Source organism: Falco peregrinus, chromosome 4 (genome assembly GCF_023634155.1).
Source record: "Falco peregrinus isolate bFalPer1 chromosome 4, bFalPer1.pri, whole genome shotgun sequence".
Lineage (NCBI taxonomy): Eukaryota > Metazoa > Chordata > Aves > Falconiformes > Falconidae > Falco > Falco peregrinus.
Window position 1 is genome coordinate 121,989,421 of NC_073724.1, and position 18,951 is coordinate 122,008,371.

General features: G+C 43.7%; 1 protein-coding gene across 5 annotated transcripts in view; it reads left to right on the top strand.

The window, feature by feature from the left end:
* The window catches only part of PGM2L1 (phosphoglucomutase 2 like 1), a 41,008-nt gene extending 28,061 nt beyond the window's left edge, over positions 1-12,947 (top strand). For all 5 annotated transcript variants that reach the window (XM_055803227.1, XM_055803226.1, XM_055803228.1 and 2 more), the window contains 9 exons: positions 1,212-1,405; positions 2,269-2,458; positions 2,702-2,799; positions 3,592-3,772; positions 5,286-5,379; positions 6,585-6,714; positions 8,145-8,334; positions 8,874-9,007; positions 11,894-12,947. In XM_055803227.1, the coding sequence (XP_055659202.1) occupies positions 1,212-1,405; positions 2,269-2,458; positions 2,702-2,799; positions 3,592-3,772; positions 5,286-5,379; positions 6,585-6,714; positions 8,145-8,334; positions 8,874-9,007; positions 11,894-11,996 (1,314 nt within the window). In that variant the 3' untranslated portion in view covers positions 11,997-12,947. The remainder of the gene's footprint in view (positions 1-1,211; positions 1,406-2,268; positions 2,459-2,701; positions 2,800-3,591; positions 3,773-5,285; positions 5,380-6,584; positions 6,715-8,144; positions 8,335-8,873; positions 9,008-11,893) is intronic.
* The last annotated feature ends 6,004 nt before the right edge of the window (positions 12,948-18,951 follow it).

Sequence of the window (18,951 nt, forward strand, 5' to 3'; positions counted from 1 at the left end):
ATAATACTTTGTAGTAGCGTGTTATTCCCTGTAAGATTGTTTTTCTGGGCATTGAGGGAGAGGTGGGTGGCGTCATTTTGAAAACTTAGAATAGTATAAACATCCATAACAGCAAATGCTGCTTATGAAGTATTGTAACACAGTTTCCTTTCTAAACTTTGTAAGAATCTGAACTAAGCTCTAAACTTTAAACTTGGCATTCTAGAAGCTTGGTAACAGGTCAGTGAGTAATGGCAATGATAGGAAAACCAGTTTTGCTCTGCACAGAGATAACTCTTGGAGGTGATTGTACTGCACTTGTCCTCTGTGGAAGAAGTTGTGAAGTACTTCAGCAGCCTTTATTTTTGCTTAGCTATAGCAGTGAATAAGAAAGTAAGCCACATCAGTCTTCCAGGTGCTTCATTTATCAAGAAGCTATTATGTTTGCATTTTCTGATACAGAGCATTTTAGTTTTGTCAGGATATTGTTTTTTCTAGTCTTTAACAAGAATTGTTTTTCACTGTCTCCCCTGTGAACTCAAGCAGCTTCTGAAGGCTTTGGACAATTTTAGCCAAGCTTGACAAACCCATAGTTTTGAAGATCCTGAGTACCTGTGGGTTTCATGAAAGCCAGCGGACAAGAAAAGAGAGACAGATTGGTCTCGAGTAGAAAGCCCGCACTGTGAACTCAACTATGCTATTGGCAATAAACTGTGGGAAAACTGGCATCTAAATAATTCTTTAACAAAGGCTTTTTATAGTTCAGGGTTTGATCGTGTTTCCAGCTGAAAGATTACAGTTGTTCAGTTATGGAAAAACATGTACCTTGGCACACTGCTTATCTGTTTTGCTTTAATTTCAAAAACAAGTTGTTTCTTTTTCAAAAGGAATGCCAGGCTTTGTAGAAGATAATGGTTTTTCTTCTGTTACAGTTTGCACAACACTCTCAAATGTAAGTGCCCAGTTTGTTTCTCACATTCTGATGATTTCAGTCACAATAGTTGAATATCAGCTTTTTTGAAAATAGGTCATGTTGCTAAGTAGCTATCATCACATAACTGAAATCATAAACTGTGATTCCAAATGACTTTGAGAATCAAGCCAGTCTGATGCTAGCCTTTACTGTATGAATACAAGCAGCAGGAGGCCTGTGCAATCCTATAGCTAAAAGAATTTATCAAGTTAATGTTTTTGAATAAACTGTTGTCTTGTTTTCCTTAAACATATTCCAGGTTTATTGGGAAAATGGAGCACAGATCACCTCTCCTCATGATAAAGAAATTATAAAATGTATAGAAGAGTGCGTTGAACCATGGAATGGCTCTTGGAATGAGAATCTAGTAGACACCAGTCCCCTTAGAGAGGATCCACTGAAGAAGATTTGTGACTGTTACATGGAGGATCTGAAAAAGATCTGTTATCATAGGTATTGTATAAACCAAAATGTACTTAAATTATGTTTTTAAGTAAGCTCTGAGTTACATGTGGAAAACTGCTTACAGATAGACTTCAATAATAAAGCATGTGATCCTGCAATACATAAACATTTTTGGTTTGAGTATAGGGATTGGGCTGTCTTGCAAAATTTTAATAGTTTTGGATCTGCCTGTAGTTACTTTTATTGTCACAAATCAGTGACGTGACTTCTGTCTTTACAGTTCATGTCTGTGTGTTCCACTCTGCCACAGGTATCACTGTGTCCTTGAGGCCATTGCTCTGTGCTCTTCATGGTGGAAATAATTTTTGGTTATCTCCCCATTCTGTCTCGCCCCATCCCTCCTCTGAGATGCCATTAAATTTGGTGGTCACCATCATTAGGACGATAAAGCAACCTGCCTTTGGACACTAGGCTACAGTAAAGCATGCTGATGTGAACCATTTTATGTAAATGAATATGCTCAAAGAGTTCTGAATAAAATGCAGAAATTCAGAGTAAAGGTGAGGTGTACCTGCATGGAGTAGAGGTAAGTTTAAAAGTTAGGTAGTAGAGCCAGAGTAAGATCTTCAGTGTAGTGGAAGACCGTGAGTTTGATGCAGGAATTAACAGTTCGTTCTTTGGTGACTTTCAGCTGATGCAGCAGAAGGTAAATGTCTAATTTTCCAGAGGAAGTGGCTTTAAACCAGCAATTTTTAGTGAAAGTTCAAACGAGCACTTGTCAGTCATTCCTTCTTTGAAATTAATGCAGAAATCACCAGAATAGTACAAAGTATAATGTATTTTGCTTTTCCACATGAAAGTAGTCTTGTTAAATAACTAAAACCTTACTGAATTTCTGTTTTCCTTCTCAGGGAGCTAAACATGCAAACAAACTTGAAGTTTGTTCATACCTCTTTCCATGGAGTTGGACATGACTATGTGCAGTTGGCTTTCAAAGCATTTGGCTTTCAGCCTCCCATTCCAGTACCTGAACAGAAAGATCCAGATCCAGACTTCTCTACTGTCAAATGCCCAAATCCTGAAGAAGGAGAATCTGTGCTGGTATTTTTGTTTCTACTTCGTCAGGTTTCTGTGAGCTTTCCTCTGTTTGGATATGATACTGTGTTGAAAAACAAATTGAGGAAGAGAACAGAGAGTACCTGCTTTTCAGCTGTGTTAATACAGTGGGAAATCCAAATGAGATTTTCTTTCACTGCATGTTACATATAAGTAGGAAGATTGTGGGTTTATTTGCTCTTGTGATTTTATTTCCTTTTTTTTTTCCTCTCCCTCTTCTCCCACCAGGAGTTGTCACTGAGGCTTGCAGAGAAAGAAAATGCTAGAGTAGTAGTAGCCACTGATCCAGATGCAGACAGACTAGCAGTGGCAGAACAGCAGGAAAAGTAAGTAATGAGACCTTTTATTTTATCTCTTTCTGTAGAAGAGGTAGTGAAAGTTGCAGAATGTCCCCAAATGGTTGACAGGCACACACCTTCAACCCGCTCTCTTTCCTGTTGTGACTTAGCTATTTGGGTGTTTTTCTTGCTAGTTTCATCTCATGGTATAGCTGCACCTGAAATAACTTATTTTAAATAAATTAAGTTGATAACTGCTAGATTAAATACCAATGTTACAGTAAATGGCCAAATAAAACAAAGAAGTTGAGTGGTTATTAAAGAGGGTGAAGTCCTGTTACTGGTTTTTTTGCTTTTATTAAGCAGACAGATTCTGACTTGGGTCAGTTAGCTGTTGTGGGCTTCTTTGGGTTTTTTGTTTGCTTGGGGTTTTTTTTCCTGGCTTCTTCGTATTGAATAGAAATTATTTTTTTTTTCCACTAACAGGCCAAAATTCTGATCATTGTGTAAGTAACTGTCTATAATGTGCGGTTGCGCAGGCATTGCCTGACTACAATGTATAGACTGCTATACTTCTGTTTGATAAATTAAAAAGACCTGAGCTGTCTTAAAGCTGACAGTAAGGATACTCCATCCGGTATCTTTGCTTGCTAACAGAATGCACTGGACTTGTCAATCATGGAGATGTGATAAATGTGGCTAGTATGTTGGCTTTATATAGAGCAGCTTGTCAGTAGTGTGCTCAGATTCCTGTTCTTCCAGCGACTGTAGAAAACACTTCCCCTCAGTGGATGCTCCTGGGAAACCTGGAAGAGCTCTTATTTTCTATTTTGTCTGCAGTGGCTGCTGGAAGGTGTTCACTGGCAATGAGCTAGCAGCTTTGTTTGGGTGGTGGATGTTTTCTTGCTGGAAAGAAAACTGCTCCGAAGATGCTGATGTGAAGAATGTTTACATGTTAGCCACCACAGTCTCCTCAAAAATTTTGAGGGCAATTGCACTTAAAGAGGGATTTCACTTTGAAGTAAGTGTGGCTTCTATGATGACTTCTTGACATTAAAATTTGATTGGCGTGTCCCCTGCTCACAACTTTATGAAATGAAAAATAAACAGGTGAATTCCAGTCTCTTGGCTGGGGTTTTTTATGTGTTCCACTTAGCAGAGAATGCTGGTTTACCTAGACAAGCTTGACTTCAGCATCTGCAGTGCTCCTCAGTGCACCTTGCAGCGAATGCGGGCTGTGAGATCAACTTGTGCAAAGCTGTAAGGAGGCTGTAAGAGATGACACCAGTGAGAACCTAAATTACACATTATAGAAATACCTTTGTCTTGGTTATTTTCCTTGAGGTAAATTCTTCTGTGTGAGAGAATGAAAGCTTGTATAACTTGGCAGGTTTACTACAAAAATGGAGCGCTCTTTGATGGGTTTGTAGCATTTGCAGGTTACACAGTGTTCCTTTGGGTGCCCAGAACACTAGTAGATTTTAAATCTGGTTTTACTTTAAATTGTGACAGAGGAACTCTTATGTTCAGATGCTTAATATAGTTGCAGTAGGGACTTACTAAAAAGAAAATGGGGGGTGCCCCCCCCCCCCGACCGACAGTTACTATTTCAGTTCCTGCATTCAAATTAAGTACTTGCTCTGATGTCTGCTGGATGTTAGCTCTAAGAGGTGCAAGTGCTCTAAAGCTTGGCACAAACATACAAAGATCCAGGTCTTGTTTATACATGTTTTAATTAAGCCCATGTACAACAGGAAAAAATATATTGCCAAACAATGAGGAATTAAAAGCTAAAAATAAAAGGCACTCTGAAAACCATTTTGAGGGATATGCTTAATCAGGTTGAATATACTGCTCATATATTATTACTTATTTTTCTTCCCAGAAAGGGACACACTTCAAAAAAAGAGGCTAGGAAATTGTAGAATCCCTTGGCCTCCTTTAAAAGCTTCCCATCTTTGTACCTTCCTTCTCTCCAGGGAGGACTGTTACTAAGCTTTTTACTGCTTTTGCATGATTTGAAGAGCACAAGCAATGCTCTTCTCTTCCATCGCCCAAACCTGCTGTTTATATTTCTGTAACTGTACTGTTGTCTCATCTGATAAGCACCACCAAGGATCTCACCTGATCTCGGAGAGAGCCCTGGGCTCTCAAGCATGCTTACTTCTTGATTTGATATGCATGTCCTAGCTGAGTATTCACTAGTAAAACGCTATCCTTTGTTTTAGATTTTTGAGATTGATTCTGCTTTAGATTAATGATCTAAACTGAAGATGTGACTTGTCTAATGTTTGCCTTTATTGTCCCTGTCCTGTTTGTCAATCAGTTTTAATTTTCAAGAACATCAGAAAAATGTTCTTCAAAGCTTTAGTTTTTTGACTCTGCAGCAGTCTTTTCCATTGACCTTAAAATTCAGAATGCAGCATCTCTCTGCATCCTGGAAGTGAAACGAGTAGCGGGTACACTTTCTTCTTTGACTTGAAACTAAGCTGAAAATGTGTATTTGAGGCACTTTTTTTCCTTTCTTGTTTCAGGAAACACTCCCTGGTTTTAAATGGATTGGAAGTAGAGTTAAAGACCTCCTAGATAATGGAAAAGAAGTTCTCTTTGCATTTGAAGAGTCTATTGGTATGCGTGGTAATATTGCTTTAAAATGTTGAGAACTGTGTGGGGGATATGGAACTAAAAAGGAGTGGTCTTAGTTATGACACGAAACGCAAAAGAACTTTGTTTTTTTTCTCGTAGTTACTAGTATTGGTATTTTGCTGTCATCAAATCAACTTGCCAACTGTCATAATAAATGATAAATGAATCTTGGATTCTAGTATTGTGCTCATGCAGTTTCCGATGCAAACCTGTTCTGTTACAGATTGAAAGTGAGATGCCAGAGGCAGACTGCTGTTGCTCTGTGGCCTTTTAGCTGAGGTTAAGCGTAGGATCTGTTCTTAATATCTTACAGGTCCTCTCTGTGAGGACATGCTATTGACGGCTACGTGGAACTGGGAGGTGGCTTGCTTCGGTCACGCTGTCCATCACACCAGTATGGCAGTTCCTCCAGGAGCTGTGTGCAGTCCCCTTGTACTTAGAACAATATGTGAGGAATCCAGGCATGTGCAGAAACAGCATTAAATACCTTATGGAAGTGTGTGACTATTCCTGCTGACCTTGCCTTGAGCACTCTGTTTATCTTGGTGATCTTGCTGACACCACTTACCTGTAGAGAACTATGCAGGGAACATTTTGGCTGTAGGAATTCTCCACTTTTTAGGATAAATGGCAGCTTTCTGAGATGGCGTATTCACATATCATATGGCGTTTGAAAATGAAGCAAACACTGAAGAGGGTGGGTGTCTATGCCAGTTTCCTTCATAAAATGAAGGAAGCTTTTAACCATAAGGAGTTAAGATCTTGCTCCCGTGTCCCTTCAGAAAGGAGGCATCTGGGCAGTGCTGCGAAGTGCTGGTTTATGGGTTACCGAGGCTGGATATGTATGGGCTCCTTTGGTCCAAATTACTGCAAAAGACTCCTTGCAGTACCTGTGTGCTTGCACAAAACAAGCAAATTTTTGTGTTTAACACTGTAGTATGAGAGATCTCCTTAGAGAGCAGATGTTATCAATCTGGAATTAATTCATTATAGCATGTGTCTTTCCAGCCCTATAACCCCTAAGTTAATTAGATGTCTTAGAAAAGAGGAATGCATATGCAGTAATAAAACCAGCTTACATGTATTGGCCAATTTTCTATTACAGGAAAAGGGTTAAAACTTCAATCAAATCAGTGTAATAGTATGTCAGGCTATTTTTCCACAATCAATTTTTTTTTTATTTCTAGGCTTCATGTGCGGCACATCAGTGTTGGATAAAGATGGTGTAAGCGCAGCTGTGGTCATAGCTGAAATGGCAACCTACCTGGAGGGCAAGAACCTAACACTAGCACAGAAACTCATTGAGATATATGAAACGTAAGTTGTATTTTTCATTAGTATGTTCTACTTAACTATTTTGGAGCTGGGAATAATCTAATAAATATTCTTTAATGCATCCCTCAGATGCTTTCTCACTGGAAATTGTTTTTTCTGATGCCGTGATGGACGACAGTCTTTGGTATTACAAATACCCCTTGAACACCATATCTCCCAAAGGACTTAGAGGCCTTTTCTATTGTATTTCTGCAATAAATTATGAAAGAATAGAATTTTGCATATGGATCCACCAGGACAAACTTTTCTGTTGTATTTGATTCATGCTGTGTTACTTCTCTTACCTCCTGATGGGTAGCTGTGTTAGTTGTGGTCTGTAAGACAGGTAACAATCTTAGTTGTGGTCTGTGTGCCTCTGAACACTTAGTATTTTCACTTATACATGGTCTGGGGATTGTTAGAAAATCACATGCTGTTGTTGCAGAGGCTTGTAATAGAACAGAGGTTAAAGGAATGATCTGTGTTCGGTAGCTACAGACACGATTCACAGCAATAAAATGAGGAACATGTTTATATCAGAATTAAGTGATGTAAGCCCAGTTAATCAGCAGAAGCACAGTTCCTTTGCTTTAACAGGACTGGTGGCATGGTTAAGCAAATCATATATGCCACTCTTTCCTGCCAGCCCAGCAGAAGGGCAGACTGTGGCCCTTCAAACCTTGGAATGATAAAACACAAACTATGGTCAGTATTTATCTCCTTGTGGCACTCGGAGTTCTGTCTTTCATATGCAGACTGCAGCAAAACCGGTAATGCACAGCTGGATTGAAAAGCTGTCAATGATAGCCCTACAGGAAAATTTATCTCCCAGTCACACTGATAAATGTGTTTATTTAAAGAAAGATTTATCATTCAGTCACACTTAATTTTTTGAAAGCTGCGGAGAAGGGTCTCTGTAGAATGAGGAGTGGGTGGCGTGTAGCAAAGAACAGCTTCAATTTCAACATGCAAACACGGCTGCTGCACCTGGTGAGCGCTGCTTGCTTTAGGTCTGACTGGGGGTAGTAGTTTTAACTTGGATGAAATAATCGGTCACCTTCCTCAGAGGCTGTTGAAATAGTCTGTTGTTGTGCCTGGTCCCATGGCTATGGCAGACAGTTTTTGATGGTGTAGGAATGATACTGCATATTAATTTCCTGAGGGCTAGCAAGGCTGTAGTTAGCCAAATGGTTAGCTTTTATTTCTTTGGAACTGAAACCTTTACTTGCATTTAAAAATAGCTTGAAATGATGTGAGTAATGCAGTGAAATCTGCTTCAGAGTCCAAACATTTGCCTATAAATATCTGTTTCCACAGCTGTGAGAACTGCATTCTTACTCTGTTACTGCTTTTCCAAGCAGGGGCTTTATTTAGATACCAAATGTGCAGAAAACTTCTGAATCTTGTAACTGAAAATATTAATCTGCTTGTAGGTATGGATATCACATATCAAAGACTTCCTATTTCTTGTGCTATGATCCTCCTACTATCAAAAGGATATTTGAGAAACTTCGGAACTTCGATGGCTCTCAGTCTTATCCAGACTTTTGTGGTATTTACAATATATTACATGTACGAGATATTACCACTGGCTACGATAGCAGCCAGCCAAATAAGAAATCGGTGAGTCACAAAGTATTTTTGCAGGAGTGGTTTGGGTTTTGAAGAGACTGAAAGATAAATACACCAAGAACTACACAGAAAGACTAACTATGTCAACTAAGATGGCAGGATAGTTACCATCATCTACTAAGACTGCTTAATGACACTTACTGGGGGGAAAATGCTTAAAAGTGAAATGGCTTGGCTATGGTATTGACTACTCTGATATAACTATGAATGAACTTTATTAGCTGAAGTGAGCTTGATGCTCCTGCAACTTTTAAACTGTCTAGCAGGCTTCCAGATGTTGGAATTCCAATGGGAGTAAGAGGGAATCCTGTTTCCTGAAATACTGAGTCTGATCTAGGTGATAGGCTTGTCGAGCTGAACTTGTTCTAGACTGTTGCATTGGCTGGTGGATGTATGCTGCAGGGGATTTAAACATGTTTATTTAGCTTTGTATGTACTGAATGTTGTATTTACAAAAAAACAAACCACCCCCCCCCACTTCTGTGTTGGCTGAAGTGTTCTGTAATAAAATGTTGTTGTTGTTTATGTAGGTGCTGCCAGTGAGTAAAAGCAGTCAGATGATCACTTTTACGTTTCAAAATGGTTGTGTTGCCACCCTTCGGACAAGTGGAACAGAACCAAAGATCAAGTACTATGCAGAGATGTGTGCGTTGCCTGAACAGAGGTCAGTAGCAGGTCTGCATACACGTGTTGAAAGATGCTTTTGGGCTGAAAAGTCTGTATGGAGAAATAGATTCCTTGCCTGGTGTGGGATTCCTCTGCTGCCTCCTTGGAGACCTAAGCCTCAGCTGACTGTTCCAGCCTGTTAAACTGGGCAGAGCAATGCACATTCCTGCTCACGAGGGATCTCCTCTGTAGTGGATAAGACAAAGAATTGAATTTTCAGCATCTGCTATAGTAGGAGACTTATTAACCCAATTTCTCGTTCACTTAGAATTAAAAAGTGATGAAGCTGTGCTGCTACTGGCAAGTAAGCTTAAAATCAAGTGGATTCCTGTTGCATTTTGGAATCTGCTGTGTTGCTCTGAGCTTCTGGATAGTAACTAGAGGTTGGTCCATTTTGGATAGCCACCTGAATTGAGCTTCTTCCAGTTTAAGGGGGATAGGAAGGTGGGGAACCATGGGGTATGTTTACAGTATTGAAATCAGGAGTGTGAGTGAGGAACCTAGGTTCTCAGTCTAGCTAATGGAGAGAAGCAGGCTCTCGAATCGGATTCCTAACCTAAATTGCGTGAGTACCCCTCCTTTTAGACTTGCATCCCAATGTTGCTGTGGAGTAGAGAACTGAAACTAACACAGAGGGGCCTGTGATTCAGTATTTACTTCTACTTATTGGCAGGAATTCAAGGTGTGCATATTTTTATCACTCAATCTTCTGGTCATATTTAGGCAGTCGGTGGATAGGAAGTGGTAGATTTACCTTTGCTTGTGAAATGTGCATGTGAAGGGATACACAAATCCATGCCTAAACAGCTTTCCACAGTTGGCTGAAGATTTGTTTAAAACATGGTTTATTGCTACGTGAAGTGAATTAATACAGGTACGGCCCATCTTTTGAATCACATTTTTAAATTGTTCTGAATAGACCGTGGAATAAGAGCAGGTCAGGGAGGTGGTAGGAGCCCTGCATCCCATACAGCACCTCTTGTCAGAAGCTTGTATTAATTTGGTCAGAGAGCTTTCTGATGGTTTGGCACATGAATGCACTTTTATGTGGGTGTGGAAATTCTCACTTGAGTTAGAACGTGCCTCCGTGAATCTGGCAGTGGGCAAGGTACTGTCTGGTGTAAATACCAAAGAAAAAGTAATATAGAGTTGAGGCAAATGGCTGCACCAACGAGGAAGAAATAAATGCTGGCAATACTGCCTTAAACCTAACCTTAACACAAGTGAAGGCCAGATAAGTAAGAGCAGTGAGGAGAGAAACTAAGTACCTGAGAATGCTTTGATGCATTGTTTGGGCTTTTGCTGCTCTTCATTCTGGTAAGTCAGAAAAATATGTTGACCTTTCATTTTAGTAATGCCTGTGGTTAATAGCAGTTATCTGGAATATGAAATGGCTGATAACGCCCTGGCCGGTGTCAGCAGCAGCGTGGCCAGCAGGGCCAGGCAGTGCCCGTCCCCCTGTGCTGGGCCCTGGTGCGGCCGCCCCTCGAGCCCTGGGCTCAGCGTTGGGCCCCTCACCCCCAGGCAGACCCGGAGGGGCTGGAGCGTGTCCAGAGCCGGGCAGGGGCTGGGGAAGGGGCTGCGGCACAGCTCTGGGGGGGCGGGGGGAGCTGGGGGGGCTCAGCCCGGAGAAAAGGGGGCTCAGGGGGGCCCTTCTGGCTCCCTACAGCTGCCTGGCAGGAGGCTGCAGCGACGGGGGTCGGTCTCTGCTCCCAAGGAACCAGCGGCAGGACAGGAGGGAACGGCCTCCAGCCGCACCAGGGGAGGTTCAGGGTGGGCACTGGGAGAAATGTCTTCCCCGACAGGGTGGCCAAGCGCTGGCACAGGCACAGCCCATGGGGGTGTCAGAAGATGTGTGGATGTGGTGCTTGGGGACATGGGTTAGTGATGGACTCGGCAGTGCTGGGTTAATGGTTGGACTCGATGGTCTTAAAGGTCTTTGCTAATGTAAACGATTCTGATCCTAAACTGAAAAGCCATTAAGCTTCCCTGGTTCAAGGCATAAAATGGTCAGTAGGGACCTCAAAAGGCATTCCTTGCCGTAACAGGTTTGCAAATGTTTCTCTGAGTGCTGTTCATTGATTATTCTTGAAAGCTCAACATCAGGAAGGTCAATTTTGTTGCAGCATTTTTGGGCGTTTTCTTTATAAAGGAAGTGCTGACCTGAGGGGCAGTGATGTATTGCCAGTTCCACAAATGAACAAAGCAAACGTAAACAGCTAGTTTTTCCTGTTCTGTTAAAAACAAACTGGGTTCCTCTCCCTCCAGCGAGACTCCTGGCGTAGCAGAAGGTTTATGCATTTTAAGGGTGTTGCAATGCATTAGTGTTTATGCATGTGGATGTTGTCTTTTTGCTCAAATGGATGTCTGGGCATTTAAACAGGGAAAGGATCAGTATATTACAGTGCCCTCTTGTGAGCCGTGACACTGTACCTGATTACTCAGTCCCTCTAATTGCACTGTAGTCAAAATACAGTCAGATACCCTGGATGGCCATCTGGACACTGTGTAGAGAAGAATATAGCGTATCTAGCTCTACTTTTTTTTTCTTCCTTCTTACTTTTCAATACATTTACAGTCTGTGTCTGACCAGTCTTGCATTGGTTTTGCAATCATTCCTTCGTGTGTCCTCTCTGCTAGCCTTGAGCCCTCTGGTGGCAATTACTTTGTAAATCTAATTAAATAAGTTTAAATTAATATTGCAGTAGTTCCTACTGAAAAGTAACTTGTTAAAATAAGCAGGGTGGAGTTTCTACATGTTGATGCTGGTAGGAAACATAACAGATCTGTCTATCACCATCGGATCTTGCTTTTTATTTTTTATTTTTAATAGATGTTTGGTGTTTCAGACCTTTGACATGTATTGTTCTTTTTTTTTTTTTAGTGACAGAGGCGTGCTGGAAGAAGAGCTTCAGAAGCTTATCGAAGCTTTGATTGAGAATTTTCTTGAACCTGATAAGAATGGACTGGTCTGGCGTTCTGCTTAGATCTCCTGTAACTGGTGTTCAAAGAACTAACTGCCTGCACTGCACCGTGTGAAACAAAGGAACCAAGAACAGAACTCAGTTTAATACGTGTGTGTGTGTGTTAAACAGCTACATCTTTATTCTATAAAGAAGCAGTATTATTTTGTCAGGCTTCTCACCAAAATCTGGACTAGAAAATTGTGATAAAGAGAAGGGATAAAAAAGAATGGAATTTATCATTACAATTTTCTGTCCTTTTGACCAAAAGACTAATTAAACCACACCAATGCAAATGAACTGCCCTAGTAGGTTTAAGGCAGCTGATCTTAGCCACTAGATCTTGTCTTAAACTAATTTCAGGTACCCAATACCTTTTGTGCAGAAAGGTTTTAGAATTGGGTCGTGGTCATGTTTGACTGACAAAAAAGCCTGCTTCTTCCTAGCTGTTGTGTGTGAATGTAGGTATCACTGTTACAGGTCTTAATTTCCAAAAATGTTGAAGTAGAGTTCAGTGCTTAGCATTTCTTGTTTAGGCAAGTTGTCAATATGACATTTTTTTCAGCTACTTAAATATCCTTCTGTTAAAGGTGCTCTTGGTGCATTGTAACTTTCCTGTGTGTATCTTAAAATATTTACTTGACAGTGAAACAATAGTGGCAACACCTGCAGTCTGGGTTTTGAATTACGTTGTGCCTTTCCAAGGCTTCCAAAGGCATAGAAACTTACTCATTCCATGGTTAAATTGCCCATTCTAACTACATAGACTTTGCAAGCATTTTTTGTCCCACATCTATGAAGGGTCATAAGCTTTTTTTTTCCCCCTAGTAAAGGTTTCAGAAATTTGTAACTTTCAAGGAAAATTCCAGTTAGTGACAGTTTTGGTTTTGATAGCTTGAATTCATACTGTCTTGTGTATTTAAAAAAGTGGAGGTGAGACAGTGATGCCACTCACTTTTAGTTACTAAATCACAATTTTTTGGCATATTTTGTAAGCTAATTTCTGTTGGAATAGCAGTTTGCTATTACTGTTACTCTCTCTGTTTTAGGGCAAATATGTCCCACTATCTGTTTCCTACCTTTGCTTGAGTAGCAAGTGATACTGCTAATCACTTTTTCCAAAAAAATACCGATACAGAAATTCCCATGTAAATGTCTAGGATTTCAGCAAATAAAAACTGTTTTGGCACAGGAAGGCCGTGGAAGATACTTTAACTGAAACAACACTTCAAGAAAAACTGCCTGTTGATTAACTGAGAATAATACTTACTAATGAGCTCCGAATTACTAATAGACGCCTCCAGAATGAAGTCCGTTATGTTCTGGACATCTTCCTGCTGTCACTTGACACGAATTAAATAAAAGAAATAGATAAAACTGAACGCTTAACCGCTGTATTGAAAGTTACGTGAAAAGAACCCAAGATGCACTTAAGTTCAAGCCGTTGTTTTGCCACTATTGTTGAATCTTTACATTTGCCCTCCATTTTATTATACCCTTACAGCTTGATGCCATAGGATTGCGCAGAGTGGTTTTGTACGTGTTGCATCTAGATGGCTTTAAAGAGCACCAAGGTTTCTGTGTCTGTGCGGGTACTGGGTATTTCATGCTGACAGAAGCTTTGCACTATAACCGTGGATAAGTGTTTTGCTGTATATGAATGTACATGTACTGCAGAAGGTCTGTGTTGCACAAATTCTTATTTGCCACTAATATTTATTTATTTTTATTTTAAGAGAAAATATTTCCAAATTGTTCTGCAATTGAGTGAAATGTATCTAATGCCAAAAACTTTTTTTTTCTTCTTGATTGTACGTTTGACTGATGTGGTGGGGAAAATGGGTGAAAAAATATACACTTAGAGTATACTCATGTTACTGTACAGCGCTGGGCATGTCTCAGGAGGTGTGAAGGCATTTCTGACTGCTGCTTTGTCTTCAGTTTTCACAGAAAGGTGCAGATCCGGATCCCGACTGCACTCAGTTTGAGGGAGGTCTTGCTGTTTGTTCCACTGACAGCAGATTAAAGCCTTAGGTGTTCTGATTTTTGTTGTTAAATAGCCTACTAGTAGTACAGAAAAGAACAAGTGAAACGTAATTTTGAACAAAGGTAAACACTGTAAAGAGCATAGCATGTGTGATGAGTCCAGCCGTGTGTATATTGTAGCAATTAGCATTAGGAGTTACATCTTGTGGCAATTACTTTGTGCCCCTACAAAGAGCAGGAATCTGCAACTTCCCAGTGAGATCTGCTTTATATCAGTAGGCAAGTGTTATAAATGCAGTATGGAAGAAAATAGTCATTGTTTTCAAATCGGCTTTTGTAGAAATTGGTAACTGTTTGTAGCCTGAATATCTTTATTTAAAAAGAAAAACAAATACAGGGAGTTAAGTATCTGGGATTCTTCTCGTCAGTAGATTTGTGCAGTAAGTTGTAGACGTAGTAGTGCTTTTGGAATGACAGCAACAGGCACATCGTGTTGAATGTATTTTAAAGGGTATAACAACTATTGCTGTTTTTTAAACCACTGCTACCACTGGTTTCCTACTGTATTTGAACTGTTTGATCTATTTGTACTGTTCCATTTGTGGAACTCCTTTTATCTCCTCCCTCTGATCTTGCGCTTCCCTTATTTCTGTTACCGTGAAGGACTGTAATTCTCTTACTTCCTTGCCCTGTAACTTTGTTATACATCACCTTAGAGTTTGTTGGGCTTGTGCACAGCCTTCTCTCAGTTGTCAGCTGCTCTTCCCTACTTTTCAGATAAGAACAAAGGCTTGTCAAACATGACTAGGAAGCAGACAGTAGATCAAAGTATGCTGGGGATGTTGTTTACTAGGTGCTTCCAGTTAAAATACACCTTTTCAAAGGTTGCTCTGCAGCCAGTCATTGGCTTAAACTGTAATCGGACAGCCAATGATTTGGTTTTAGCATTTGATAAAATTAGGAGGGCTTAGTTTTGTATTTTCCCTTTTTGATGTGACAGGTTTAATCTCACTCAGATACATGGTAAAGTTGTGCTTCTGTGGGCCTCGGGTAGGGCCTTTGTAAGTAGAGGAGACTTGGCCGGCAAGGTTGAACGTCTATGGTGCTGAGCTTGTAGCTGGAGTTTTTTATTCTAGTGGTGATACAGTGTCCAGTGTGTGGTTTGAAGAGCTTCAAATGCTGTTCATCTCTCCTTCTGCACCTCTGAAGGATGCTTCCTGCCCCAGCGTGAGTGAATCGGATGCTTGTGGGGAAGAGAAGGAGGCAGTGTGTTGAACAGGGGAGAGTTTGACTGGAAGCTTCAAGGACAGCTCTAGCTGTAGCCCAGAGCAGTGTAGCCCCTGCTTTGTGTTTGCTACTGGCACAGTGTCCTGTTCAGGTGGCGAGTGAGTTCTGCTTCGCTTGCCTTTCCTTCGTTGCATCCCCTGCAGGATGCAACTTGGAGCCAGGTTTCCCTTGGGCTGCGGGAGAACTGGGATCATGCCTGAGTGGGTCCCCTAATTTCTGTCATTTCAAATACCCAGCTCTTCCTTCTATTTGTGTCATCCACAGTGTAAATTAAGAATTAAAACTCTCTGTGTTTCCATTTCAAACGTTGAGGTGAGTTAAACATGTAGTACTTGCTGCCTGGGGCTCCTTTACCTGCCTTGGGCAATTCTTGGCTGATCTCAAGCCGTGGCACGCTCTCTAGTTGGGGGATGCCTGCATGGGGGAATTTCTGGCGTTATTCCCTGACTTAGCGGTACCAGGGTAGCACTTTGTGTCCCCTCTGTCTGGCTTCTGAAACATTAGGGATTTTAGCTCCTGGTTATTAAAGGGGGCATGTTGGTGTGAAACTACCAGAGTATTGAGGGGGAAGCCAGAAGGTGCGCGGATGGTTTCTGTCATTTGAGGCAGGGTGGAACATGTGGGCTGCCTTAGAAAGCACTCAGATGTTCTCTTTTATTTTAAAACTAGTTATTGTTATAGCTTCATTTTGTCATGTGTTCCTCCCTCCCCGTTTTTGCCCTCTTCTCTCCCCAGGTAAGATGAGAGGGCTCTTTGCATGGTGATGCCTGGGTGGTTGGAGTCCATCTGGATAGCCCGGACACTTTCCATCCTCCCCTGCCCCTTGTGTGCTTGAAGAGTAGCTTTGTACAAGGTGATTGAAGTCCCTGAAGTTGCGTTGTTCTCCTTGTCTAGAGTCCTGGGGAGTTCTGGATCAGTACTCTTGTTTACCTGATGTCTGTTCTTCTGTAAAACTAGGGCATATTACAAATACAGAGTGAGAATTTGCACTTTTCTGAAGAATTTGTGTGTACTGCTATGTGGATTTAGTTGAATGAAGTGTTATAAGTAATAAAATATTCTCTTCGTAGTAGCAATCCTTCATGTTACTTCAGTCTTCTTCAGTCAAAGACTATTGCCCCAAAAGCTGAGCTGGTGGATCACGCTTTGTCCCTCGGTGTGGGAGGAATAGACTGTGCTGCTCGGATAAGCTGAAGCCCCAGGGACAGCAGCGTTTCCTGAAGAAGCTGTTCAGAGCCTCATCCCTCTGATGCCGGGTGAGATCTCTCCTGCCCAGCTGTGACACCATTTCCAAGGGGCTCGGCACTGGAGGTGTCCCAGGGCAGAGCACTGAGGACTGACCTGAAGTTACCACTGATGCCACCACGGAGCAGGCGGGAAGAGAGTTGATCTTTGGGGCTTGTAGGACAGGTGGGCACAAGCCAGAGTGAGGAGAGGCTGGAGTTCTAGGGGTGAAGTTGCTTCTGGAAGGGCAAAGGCTTAGAAGGGAGCTGGTGAGGGAAACGAGAGGGTCTGTGAGCCCGGGGCAGGGAGAAGGGGACCGGGGAGAGGAGCAGGTTGCAGGCAAGCTGGGGTGGGCGCTGCTGGTGCGGGTGGGTCCAACCCAGGGGTGGCATTCACCCAAAAGAAAGGTTTCAGCTCCGTATGGGGTCCCAACCGGGGGAGTTGGTGAGGGAGAGGGACCATCTTCTTGCTGCTCCCTCTGCCCTCAGGAGATCAGCGTCTGATGGGGATTTTATGGAGCTTTCATGCACACTGTAAACTCTGAGGCAAGAGCTGATTCCGCCGCAGCTTGGCTTTAATACTTCAAAGCTGCTTTAAAGCATCGTCAAGGTTGGTGTAAGGTGGTTCCCGAGGGCACAGCGGCACGGCCAGGAGGGTTCCCGCATCCCTTCAGCGACGGCTGCAGGCGTCACCCTGGAGGCCTGCGTAGGAATTCTTGGATTTTTCTTTTTCTCCTTGCCAAGGTGGAAGAGCCCGCCGCCCCCCTCCTCCCCGCTCACCAGTATTAGCTCCCAGTTCCCCACGGCGCTGCGCTGGCAGCACAGCGGGTGGTGCTTTCCGGGGAGAGCCGGAACCCCGCTCCGCACCCCGCGGGGCTGGGGCAGCGGGGGCAGGGGGAGCAGCGGGGCTGTGAGCCCCCGCGGGTCCCACCCGTCTGTAATTGCCGCAGCCGGCGCTGGGTGTCACCGCCGGCCCGTGCGGAGGGACCGCCGCCACGTCCCGGCCAAGCTGCGGGGACAAGCAAGGGCCGGGCTGGGCATCCCCAGGGTTCGGGTGCTGAGCAGCGGGGCGTGCTTCGGCAGGGAGAGGGGGACCCCAGGACCAGGTTCTGCTCTCCTTAGCCCTGCTGAGCAGGGACATCTCCTCTCGGAGCAGCAGGACCGGGCTGGCACAGCACCCTCAGGGCACCTGGGAGCAGCGTGGGGGACCAGAGCATCCGTGGAGGCTCCGAGGTCCACCCATGCTGCTGGTGGAGCACCAGGACCTGGGCGCACCAGGCCGGGGCAGCCGCGGTCACTGGAGGCTGGTGAGTCCTGGCAGACAGCCGGGCCTGGCTTGACATTCAGGTCTCATTACTAAATTGACATTTAAATCGACCAAACTAATTACCCAAGGTGCCAAGCCCAGCCTGTGTGGCCTGTCCCTGAGGGCTCACGGGACATCCCCGCAGCCTGGGTCTCATGGTTTTGTCCTGCTGGTTGGATCTTTCTCACTGTGGGAGGACATGGCTGGTGCCCTGTGGGCTGGTGGAGGCCGCGGGCTGGTGGCCGTGCCAGAGCAGCAAGAAGCGATGCGGGTTTCTTTCCTCTCATCACGTTATGTGGGGAAGCTAAAGAGTGATTTTTACTTGCACGCAGCATGCTGGAGCACCTGAAGTCCCTTTAAAGGGCTTGGTGTTGGAGCAGGGCCAGCAGCCCCCAAAACCCAGTCCCTGGGGTTAAGGGGAGGCCCTCAGCTGAGGTGCTCCCCAAAAGGGACACTGAGGCACGGAGCAAGAGACACGCCACCCAAAAGCCCAGCACCACAGCCAAATTCAGCCCATGTCACCTGAACACCAGCTGTGGTCCATGGGTGATGGACCTTGCTTGTGGGATGCAGGGCCATTGGCAAGAGGGTGACAGCGATGCTGATCCCTTGGTGCCACTGCCATGCTGGGCTTGCTCCTGCCAAGCTGGGAGGGACAGGGCAGGAGGCGAATCCCCAGGACTATGGCTGCAACCTTGGGTCCCCCCAGCCTTCAGGATGCTTACCCCAATGGCACAACATCACCCTGCTGCACCACAGGGATGTCCCCTTGTTCTGCAAGGGACAGGGAGCTGGGCAGGACCAAGCTGAGCTCCTGGGGTGCTCCTGGTCCCCAGGTGCTCTGCTCTCCCAAGCCTGAGCTGCCTTGCCAGATGGCTGCAAGTGGCGTATGGAAACCTACCTTGGAGGCTGCCAGTTTGGGCCATCCCAAAGGGAAGGACTGCCCTGCTCTGGAAACGGTTCCCATGGGGATGGAAAGGGGCTGGACATGCAGTACAGCATCTCCATGGGTTGGGGGCACAGGGGTCCATCTTGCCCAAGCAGAGCAGGATTGCCATGGGCTTGGGCCACAGGGGCTCGTTGTGCCTATGCAGAGGAGCATCTCCATGGATGTGGGATGTAGCTATTCCTCTTGTGCATCACAGAGATGATTTTGGTTCCTCTTCATGAAGAATGT